The sequence below is a fragment of the Protomyctophum parallelum genome, assembly GCF_964188405.1.
Source record: "Protomyctophum parallelum genome assembly, chromosome: 3".
NCBI lineage: Eukaryota > Metazoa > Chordata > Actinopteri > Myctophiformes > Myctophidae > Protomyctophum > Protomyctophum parallelum.
The window spans coordinates 2,484,256-2,495,956 of NC_139698.1; the positions used below are offsets into that span (position 1 = coordinate 2,484,256).

The 11,701-nt window shown below is 49.0% G+C and overlaps 1 protein-coding gene across 1 annotated transcript in view; it reads right to left on the reverse strand.

Annotated features, from left to right (window-relative positions):
- Positions 1 to 2,798: 2,798 nt before the first annotated feature.
- LOC310855819 (peroxisomal carnitine O-octanoyltransferase-like) overlaps positions 2,799 to 11,701 on the reverse strand; it is a 29,240-nt gene continuing 20,337 nt past the window's right edge. Inside the window, exons 12-18 of the mRNA XM_083760978.1 lie at positions 10,214 to 10,344; positions 9,778 to 9,901; positions 9,068 to 9,146; positions 5,699 to 5,759; positions 5,290 to 5,322; positions 4,213 to 4,332; positions 2,799 to 3,058 (exon numbers count right to left, since the gene is read on the reverse strand). Of these exons, the coding sequence (XP_083617104.1) occupies positions 2,938 to 3,058; positions 4,213 to 4,332; positions 5,290 to 5,322; positions 5,699 to 5,759; positions 9,068 to 9,146; positions 9,778 to 9,901; positions 10,214 to 10,344 (669 nt within the window). The 3' untranslated portion in view covers positions 2,799 to 2,937. The remainder of the gene's footprint in view (positions 3,059 to 4,212; positions 4,333 to 5,289; positions 5,323 to 5,698; positions 5,760 to 9,067; positions 9,147 to 9,777; positions 9,902 to 10,213; positions 10,345 to 11,701) is intronic.

Sequence of the window (11,701 nt, forward strand, 5' to 3'; positions counted from 1 at the left end):
GGAAATGGGGTTTTAACCCTTTCAGAACCACTGACACAGTAGCCTCGATACCCAGGCTTTCATTTCGTCTGCGCGAAAGATGAAAGCCTGGAAAAAGCCGTGGGCTGAACCAGTCTAAAAGTGGGAGTCAACCCTTCCGGGTGGGCGTCGCTCTAAATGATGTGACGTAGCGCTGCACTAGGGGGGAGAGGAGGGGCCGGGGGTGACGGACAGATCGATGAGATCGAATCAGGGTGCGCGCATTTCTGAGGCGCGACCCGCCCCTCTAGACCAGAAATGTCTATGCTTAGGTCAGGCTACTGACACAGAAACATAGGGTTTTAACCCTTTCAGAACCACTGACACAGAAACATAGGGTTTTAACCCTTTCAGAACCACTGACACAGAAACATAGGGTTTTAACCCTTTCAGAACCACTGACACAGAAACATAGGGTTTTAACCCTTTCAGAACCACTGACACAGAAACATAGGGTTTTAACCCTTTCAGAACCACTGACACAGAAACATAGGGTTTTAACCCTTTCAGAACCACTGACACAGAAACATAGGGTTTTAACCCTTTCAGAACCACTGACACAGAAACATAGGGTTTTAACCCTTTCAGAACCACTGACACAGACACATGATGTTTTTCAGAAAACTGTCATGATTTAGAAGACATTTGTATAATCTGTTCTCGGGTCTAAATGGGTTAATGTCCTAGTAGAAGAGAAGGGAGATGGAATACAACCACCCCGATTGTATAAGTTATAATAACAAACTCTACCATAGATTGGACAAACTTTACGTTTATTCAATTTCTAATAAAGTTACCAAGGTTTACTTGACAACACAACACCATATAATGCATACATGCATTGTAAGCTACTGCTATAGTAGGCTGGGTAGTTGGAATCTTTTTTCTTTAGTTTAAAAAAGAAAAGTAGCACTTTTCATACAGTCAACATTTGCACAGCAGTAGACAGTCATGTGGTTTACTTAATTTCTCAACGTAATGTCCACACTAATTCCACCGAGTCCTTTAAGCGGCCTTAGGAATGGAGGTCCGTTTGATACAGGGGCAGTCTTAGGAATCTAGGGGCCCGTTTGATAAAGGGGCGGCCTTAGGAATCTAGAGGTCTGTTTGATAAAGGGGCGGCCTTAGGAATCTAGAGGTCTGTTTGATACAGGGGCGGTCTTAGGAATCTGGGGGCCTGTTTGATACAGGGGCGGTCTTAGGAATCTGGGGGCCTGTTTGATACAGGGGCGGTCTTAGGAATCTAGAGGTCTGTTTGATAAAGGGGCGGTCTTAGGAATCTGGAGGCCTGTTTGATAAAGGGGCGGTCTTAGGAATTTGGAGGCCTGTTTGATACAGGGGCGGTCTTAGGAATCTGGAGGCCTGTTTGATACAGGGGCGGTCTTAGGAATCTAGAGGTCTGTTTGATAAAGGGGCGGTCTTAGGAATCTAGAGGTCTGTTTGATACAGGGGCGGTCTTAGGAATCTGGGGGCCTGTTTGATACAGGGGCGGTCTTAGGAATCTGGAGGTCTGTTTGATAAAGGGGCGGCCTTAGGAATCTAGAGGTCTGTTTGATACAGGGGCGGTCTTAGGAATCTGGGGGCCTGTTTGATACAGGGGCGGTCTTAGGAATCTGGGGGCCTGTTTGATACAGGGGCGGTCTTAGGAATCTAGAGGTCTGTTTGATAAAGGGGCGGTCTTAGGAATCTGGAGGCCTGTTTGATAAAGGGGCGGTCTTAGGAATTTGGAGGCCTGTTTGATACAGGGGCGGTCTTAGGAATCTGGAGGCCTGTTTGATACAGGGGCGGTCTTAGGAATCTAGAGGTCTGTTTGATAAAGGGGCGGTCTTAGGAATCTAGAGGTCTGTTTGATACAGGGGCGGTCTTAGGAATCTGGGGGCCTGTTTGATACAGGGGCGGTCTTAGGAATCTGGAGGTCTGTTTGATACAGGGGCGGTCTTAGGAATCTAGAGGTCTGTTTGATACAGGGGCGGTCTTAGGAATCTGGAGGCCTGTTTGATACAGGGGCGGTCTTAGGAATCTGGAGGCCTGTTTGATAAAGGGGCAGCCTTAGGAATCTGGGGGCCTGTTTGATACAGGGGCGGTCTTAGGAATCTGGAGGCCTGTTTGATAAAGGGGCGGTCTTAGGAATCTGGAGGCCTGTTTGATAAAGGGGCGGTCTAAGGAATCTGGAGGCCTGTTTGATAAAGGGGCGGCCTTAGGAATCTGGAGGTCTGTTTGATACAGGGGCGGCCTTAGGAATCTGGAGGCCTGTTTGATACAGGGGCGGTCTTAGGAATCTGGAGGCCTGTTTGATAAAGGGGCGGTCTTAGGAATCTGGAGGCCTGTTTGATAAAGGGGCGGCCTTAGGAATCTGGGGGCCTGTTTGATACAGGGGCGGTCTTAGGAATCTGGAGGCCTGTTTGATAAAGGGGCGGCCTTAGGAATCTGGAGGCCTGTTTGATAAAGGGGCGGTCTTAGGAATCTGGAGGCCTGTTTGATAAAGGGGCGGCCTTAGGAATCTGGAGGCCTGTTTGATAAAGGGGCGGTCTTAGGAATCTGGAGGCCTGTTTGATAAAGGGGCGGTCTTAGGAATCTGGAGGCCTGTTTGATAAAGGGGCGGTCTTAGGAATCTGGGGGCCTGTTTGGTAAATAGTTTAGACTGTTCTATATCGCGCACAGCCATTACTCTCGACAATTACGCAGCAACAACAACCACCCCAGCACCTCTCCTCATCCTGTCGTCTCTTCACAAAAGCCATACTTCAAATCCCCACAAAAAAGTCTCTCTCTTCAATAAATGGACATTTATTATCAATTATTTGTATCCCTGATGTAGTCAGTCACAGCTGTGAGGTGGTTGCTAGGTGGTCAGTTACAGCTGTGAGGTGGGTTGCTAGGTGGTCAGTTACAGCTGTGAGGTGTTTGCTAGGTGGTCAGTTACAGCTGTGAGGTTGTTGCTAGGTGGAGAACGTCCTCTAAGGAGGTACACAGGTGTTGGTAGAAGCGCTCTGCGTCTGTCTGTGGGTGTGACCTCCACGCTGTGACAGCAGCCACCATCCTGAAACCAAAGAGAGAGAAAACCGATCCGTATTCCATGCTTTTTGCGCAGTGTAAACACCCTTCATGTCGCTTCATGTCAGAAAAAAGCAGCTAAAAATCACCACTATAGTTCCACACTCACTCCAGAGGGCCACTATAGTTCCACACTCACTCCAGAGGGCCACTATAGTTCCACACTCACTCCAGAGGGCCGCTATAGTTCCACACTCACTCCAGAGGGCCACTATAGTTCCACACTCACTCCAGAGGGCCGCTATAGTTCCACACTCACTCCAGAGGGCCACTATAGTTCCACACTCACTCCAGAGGGCCGCTATAGTTCCACACTCACTCCAGAGGGCCGCTATAGTTCCACACTCACTCCAGAGGGCCACTATAGTTCCACACTCACTCCAGAGGGGCCACTATAGTTCCACACTCACTCCAGAGGGCCACTATAGTTCCACACTCACTCCAGAGGGCCACTATAGTTCCACACTCACTCCAGAGGGCCACTATAGTTCCACACTCACTCCAGAGGGCCACTATAGTTCCACACTCACTCCAGAGGGCCACTATAGTTCCACACTCACTCCAGAGGGCCACTATAGTTCCACACTCACTCCAGAGGGCCACTATAGTTCCACACTCACTCCAGAGGGCCGCTATAGTTCCACACTCACTCCAGAGGGCCACTATAGTTCCACACTCACTCCAGAGGGCCGCTATAGTTCCACACTCACTCCAGAGGGCCACTATAGTTCCACACTCACTCCAGAGGGCCGCTATAGTTCCACACTCACTCCAGAGGGCCGCTATAGTTCCACACTCACTCCAGAGGGCCACTATAGTTCCACACTCACTCCAGAGGGGCCACTATAGTTCCACACTCACTCCAGAGGGCCACTATAGTTCCACACTCACTCCAGAGGGCCACTATAGTTCCACACTCACTCCAGAGGGCCACTATCGGTCCATGTTTTTATCCGATCGAATCGTTAGCTTTCGTTCGTTAGCATAACGGTCAAAGTGGGACAGTGGCCGCGGCCATTTTGAAGATGCGCGCGCATCCACTTGCATTGCATAAAGGCTGCATTCAAAGCCCTGTATCTCAGAAGCGACATTCATTGCGCCGTTTCTGGGGACGACAACGTTTTCCAACCGATCACCCACCTGTCCTCCGTGATGCGGTAGAAGACGCCGTAGCCGTGGTGCACCATGGGAGCTCCGGCGCCCAGAACCGTAGTGTGACCCACAGGACTGGAGGACAGCACGAAGTTACCCCCTCCCCCGCTGTAAAACACACAGTTACCCCCTCGTTACCCCCTCGAAACACACAGTTACTTGTAGATCGGCTATTTTCAGCATGCAACCAAGTGTAGAATGACTTATACTGGATCTGTTGTCCACTAGTCCCTTCATAACATTTTAGTCTAGTTTTTATTTGTTGACGAAATTGTCAGTATATTTAGTCTTAGTTTTAGTCATCATAGCTTAGTTTTCATTTAGTTTCCATTTAGTTTTCGTCAGTGGAAAAAGGTAGTCGACGAACATTTTTCGTCTTAATTTTAGTCGACGAAAACAACACTGGTCCAGGAACAGATCTGTAGATCCACATACCTCTGGGCGTACAGTACAGGGGGTCCAGGAATAGATCTATAGATCCACATACCTCTGGGCGTACAGTACAGGGGGGGGGGTCCAGGGCAGTGTTGTTTTTGGCAGCAAATTTCTATTTTAGTTTTAGTCATTAGTCTCCTGAATAGTTTTCACTTAGTCTTAGTCACATTTTAGTCTACCTGGAATGTTTAGTCTAGTTTTAGTCGACTAAATGTCATGAGATTTTAGTCGACTAAATCTACAGGTGATTTAGTCGACTAAAATGTATTTTGGCGGGCCTTGATGCCGTCGTAATGAGTGTTTTTACACTTGCTGAAAATAGCCGATCTACAAGCTCACAACGTTGTGTGAGCTTGTAGATCGGCTATTTTCAGCATGCAACCAAAGTGCAAAATGACTTATACTGGATCTGTTGTCCACTAGTCCCTTCATAACATTTTAGTCTAGTTTTTATTTGTTGACGAAATTGTCAGTATATTTAGTCTTAGTTTTAGTCATCATAGCTTAGTTTTAATTTAGTTTCCATTTAGTTTTCTTCAGTGGAAAAAGGTAGTCGACGAACATTTTTCGTCTTAGTTTTAGTCGACGAAAACAACACTGGTCCAGGAACAGATCTGTAGATCCACATACCTCTGGGCGTACAGCGGGTCCAGGAACAGATCTCTAGATCCACATACCTCTGGGCGTACAGGGGGTCCAGGAACAGATCTATAGATCCACATACCTCTGGGCGTACAGGGGGTCCAGGAACAGATCTATAGATCCACATACCTCTGGGAAAACAGCGGGTCCAGGAACAGATCTATAGATCCACATACCTCTGGGAAAACAGCGGGTCCAGGAACAGATCAATAGATCCACATACCTCTGGGAAAACAGCGGGTCCAGGAATAGATCAATAGATCCACATACCTCTGGGAAAACAGCGGGTCCAGGAACAGATCTGTAGATCCACATACCTCTGGGCGTACAGCGGGTCCAGGAACAGATCTCTAGATCCACATACCTCTGGGAAAACAGCGGGTCCAGGAACAGATCGGGCACAGGAAGCCCCTCCTCCTGGGCGATCAGCGATAGGCCGAGCAGGTGTCTGTCAAACCCTGCGGGACACACATCGACCAATAGCGTTAGATCATAATTTGGAGCACGAGCGACGCCATTGGCCACAGGATATATCGTTGCTGTATCGTTTGGGTGGAAAACGTGTACGTACAAAACGGTTCCTTTTTGGGTAACTGACCATTATAACAACTGACACACAGCAACTGACAGTCCATTATATCCACACACACAGTAACTGACCCAGTCCATTATAACCACAGACACACACAGTAACTGACCCAGTCCATTATAACCACAGACACACACAGTAACTGACCCAGTCCATTATAACCAGACACACACAGTAACTGACCCAATCCATTATAACCACAGACACACAGTAACTGACACAGTCCATTATAACAACTGACACACACAGTAACTGACCCAGTCCATTATAACAACTGACACACACAGTAACTGACCCAGTCCATTATAACCACAGACACACACAGTAACTGACCCAGTCCATTATAACCACAGACACACACACAGTAACTGACCCAGTCCATTATAACCACAGACACACAGTAACTGACCCAGTCCATTAAAACCACAGACACACACAGTAACTGACCCAGTCCATTATAACCACAGACACACACAGTAACTGACCCATTCAATTATAACCACAGACACACACAGTAACTGACCCAGTCCATTATAACAACTGACACACACATTAACTGACCCAGTCCATTATAACCACAGACACACACAGTAACTGACCCAGTCTATTATAACCACAGACACACACAGTAACTGACAGTCCATTATAAGCACTGACACACACAGTGACTGACCCAGTCCATTATAACCACAGACACACACACAGTAACTGACCCATTCTATTATAACCAGACACACACAGTAACTGACCCAGTGCATTATAACCACAGACACACACACAGTAACTGACCCAGTCCATTATAACCACAGACACACAGTAACTGACCCAATCCATTATAACCACAGACACACACACAGTAACTGACCCAGCCCATTATAACCACAGACACACAGTAACTGACCCAGTCCATTATAACCACAGACACACACAGTAACTGACCCAGCCCATTATAACCACAGACACACACACAGTAACTGACCCAGTCCATTATAACCACAGACACACAGTAACTGACCCAGTCCATTATAACCACAGACACACACAGTAACTGACCCAGTCCATTATAACCACAGACACACACATTAACTGACCCAGTCTATTATAACCACAGACACACAGTAACTGACCCATTCCATTATAACCACAGACACACACAGTAACTGACCCAGTCCATTATAACCACAGACACACACAGTAACTGACCCAGTCCATTATAACCACAGACACACAGTAACTGACCCAGTCCATTATAACCACAGACACACACACAGTAACTGACCCAGTCCATTATAACCACAGACACACACAGTAACTGACCCAGTCCATTATAACCACAGACACACACACACAGTAACTGACCCATTCCATTATAACCACAGACACACACAGTAACTGACCCAGTCCATTATAACCACAGACACACACACACACAGTAACTGACCCATTCCATTATAACCACAGACACACACAGTAACTGACCCAGTCCATTATAACCACAGACACACACAGTAACTGACCCAGTCCATTATAACCACAGACACACACACAGTAACTGACACAGTCCATTATATCCACAGACACACAGTAACTGACCCAGTCCATTATAACCACACACACACACACACACACACACACACAGTAACTGACCCAGCCCATTATAACCACAGACACACAGTAACTGACCCAGTCCATTATAACCACAGACACACAGTAACTGACCCAGTCCATTATAACCACACACACACACACACACACACACACAGTAACTGACCCAGCCCATTATAACCACAGACACACAGTAACTGACCCAGTCCATTATAACCACAGACACACACAGTAACTGACCCAGTCCATTATAACCACAGACACACACAGTAACTGACCCAGTCCATTATAACCACAGACACACACAGTAACTGACCCAGTGCATTATAACCACAGACACACACAGTAACTGACCCAGCCCATTATAACCACAGACACACACAGTAACTGACCCAGTCCATTATAACCACAGACACACAGTAACTGACCCATTCCATTATAACCACAGACACACACAGTAACTAACCCAGTCCATTATAACCACAGACACACAGTAACTGACCCAGTCTATTATAACCACAGACACACACAGTAACTGACCCAGTCTATTATAACCAGACACACACAGTAACTGACCCATTCCATTATAACCACAGACACACACACAGTAACTGACCCAGTCCATTATAACCACAGACACACAGTAACTGACCCAGTCCATTATAACCACAGACACACACAGTAACTGACCCAGTCCATTATAACCACAGACACACACAGTAACTGACCCAGCCCATTATAACCACAGACACACACACACAGTAACTGACCCATTCTATTATAACCAGACACACACAGTAACTGACCCAGTCCATTATAACCACAGACACACACAGTAACTGACCCAGTCCATTATAACCACAGACACACAGTAACTGACACAGTCCATTATAACCACAGACACACACAGTAACTGACCCAGCCCATTATAACCACAGACACACACACACACAGTAACTGACCCATTCTATTATAACCACAGACACACACAGTAACTGACCCAGTCCATTATAACCACAGACACACACAGTAACTGACACAGTCCATTATAACCACAGACACACACAGTAACTGACCCAGTCCATTATAACCACAGACACACAGTAACTGACACAGTCCATTATAACCACAGACACACACACAGTAACTGACACAGTCCATTATAACCACAGACACACACAGTAACTGACCCAGTCCATTATAACCACAGACACACAGTAACTGACACAGTCCATTATAACCACAGACACACACACAGTAACTGACCCAGTCCATTATAACCACAGACACACACAGTAACTGACCCAGTCCATTATATCCACAGACACACACAGTAACTGACCCAGTCCATTATAACCACAGACACACACAGTAACTGACCAGTCCATTATAACCACAGACACACACAGTAACTGACCAGTCCATTATAACCACAGACACACACACACAGTAACTGACCCAGTCCATTATATCCACAGACACACACAGTAACTGACCCAGTCCATTATAACCACAGACACACACACAGTAACTGACACAGTCCATTATAACCACAGACACACAGTGACTGACCCAGTCCATTCCGGGCTTCTGCCATCAGTCGGTTGTGTTTGTCGACGGCGAGCAGCAGAGCTCTCCTCCTGGCGTCCATCTGGAAACAACAAACCATCAACAGAACACAATAAATGATCTGTTTGGTACACAGTGGATCTGTAGATCTGTTTGGTACACAGTGGATCCGTTTGGTACACAGTGGATCCGTTTGGTACACAGTGGATCCGTTTGGTACACAGTGGTGTAGGGTGTAGGTAGGAGGTAGTCACAGGGTGTAGGTAGGGTGTAGGAGGTAGTCACAGGGTGTAGGTAGGGTGTAGGAGGTAGTCACAGGGTGTAGGTAGGGTGTAGGAGGTAGTCAAAGGGTGTAGGTAGGGTGTAGGAGGTAGTCACAGGGTGTAGGTAGGGTGTAGGGGGTACCCACAGTGTGTGAGGGGTGTAGGTAGGGTGTAGGAGGTACCCACAGGGTGTGAGGGGGGTAGGTAGGGTGTAGGGGGTACCCACAGGGTGTGAGGGGGGTAGGTAGGGTGTAGGGGGTACCCACAGGCTGTGAGGGCTCCAGCATGGCCTGGCACCAGGCCACGGCCTCCGCGGTGTGAGGGGTGTAGGGTGTAGGGTGTAGGGTGTAGGTAGGGTGGAGGTACCCACAGGGTGTGAGGGGTGTAGGGGGTAGGTAGGGTGTAGGGTGTAGGTAGGGTGTAGGGGTAGGGTGAATTAGGTATACCCACAGGCTGTGAGGGCTCCAGCATGGCCTGGCACCAGGCCACGGCCTCCGCGGTGCACGGCCTCATGGTCTCCGTCCTGCCATGGTAAAACCTGCGCGTCATGGCCGTCTCATAGCAGCTGCCGGGGCTGAGGGAACACAGGGGTGCTGCTTTATTCCAGGCTCTCCGTGTGTGTGTGTGTGTGTGTGTGTGTGTGTGTGTGTGTGTGTGTGTGTGTGTTGTTGTTTTTAGGTCCTTTTGTAATGTTTTTGTTTTGTTTTTTACTCTCTCAACTCTCTGTACTCTCAGTCATGAGTGGCGCCAGTGTACTGTACTGTACTGTACTGTACTGTACTGTACTGTACTGTACTGTACTGTACTGTACTGTACTGTACTGTACTGTACTGTACTGTACTGTACTGTACTGTACCGTACCGTACCGTACTGTACCATAGCGTACCTTCCGTGCATAGTGTAGTAGGCCAGCTGCATGGCCAGCTGGATGAAGGTGTCTGGCTGGAGCCTCCTCTGGGCGATGGCAGCTCTGCCGAAGGAGGTGAAGGCGTAGCAGACAACCTGGAGGTCCTGGCTCTGTTCAGACAGAGAGAGGAGACACAGGGGGGGGTCACTGGCTCTGTTCAGACAGAGAGGAGACACAGGGGAGGGTCACTGGCTCTGTTCAGACAGAGAGAGAGACACAGGGGAGGGTCACTGGCTCTGTTCAGACAGAGAGAGGAGACACAGGGGAGGGTCACTGGCTCTGTTCAGACAGAGAGAGACACAGGGGAGGGTCACTGGCTCTGTTCAGACAGAGAGAGACACAGGGGAGGGTCACTGGCTCTGTTCAGACAGAGAGAGACACAGGGGAGGGTCACTGGCTCTGTTCAGACAGAGAGACACAGGGGAGGGTCACTGGCTCTGTTCAGACAGAGAGAGGAGACACAGGGGAGGGTCACTGGCTCTGTTCAGACAGAGAGAGACACAGGGGAGGGTCACTGGCTCTGTTCAGACAGAGAGAGACACAGGGGAGGGTCACTGGCTCTGTTCAGACAGAGAGACACACAGGGGAGGGTCACTGGCTCTGTTCAGACAGAGAGAGACACAGGGGAGGGTCACTGGCTCTGTTCAGACAGAGAGACACAGGGGAGGGTCACTGGCTCTGTTCAGACAGAGAGAGACACAGGGGAGGGTCACTGGCTCTGTTCAGACAGAGAGAGGAGACACAGGGGAGGGTCACTGGCTCTGTTCAGACAGAGAGAGACACAGGGGAGGGTCACTGGCTCTGTTCAGACTTAGAGGAGACACAGGGGAGGGTCACTGGCTCTGTTCAGACAGAGAGAGACACAGGGGAGGGTCACTGGCTCTGTTCAGACAGAGAGGGGAGACACAGGGGAGGGTCACTGGCTCTGTTCAGACAGAGAGAGACACAGGGGGGGGTCACTGGCTCTGTTCAGAGAGGGGAGACACAGGGGAGGGTCACTGGCTCTGTTCAGACAGAGAGAGGAGACACAGGGGAGGGTCACTGGCTCTGTTCAGACAGAGAGAGACACAGGGGAGGGTCACTGGCTCTGTTCAGACAGAGAGAGGAGACACAGGGGAGGGTCACTGGCTCTGTTCAGACAGAGAGAGACACAGGGGGGGGTCACTGGCTCTGTTCAGAGAGAGGAGACACAGGGGAGGGTCACTGGCTCTGTTCAGACAGAGAGAGAGAGAGACACAGGGGAGGGTCACTGGCTCTGTTCAGACAGAGAGAGACACAGGGGAGGGTCACTGGCTCTGTTCAGACAGAGAGAGGAGACACAGGGGAGGGTCACTGGCTCTGTTCAGACAGAGAGAGACACAGGGGAGGGTCACTGGCTCTGTTCAGAGAGAGGAGACACAGGGGAGGGTCACTGGCTCTGTTCAGACAGAGAGAGGAGACACAGGGGAGGGTCACTGTCTCTGTTCA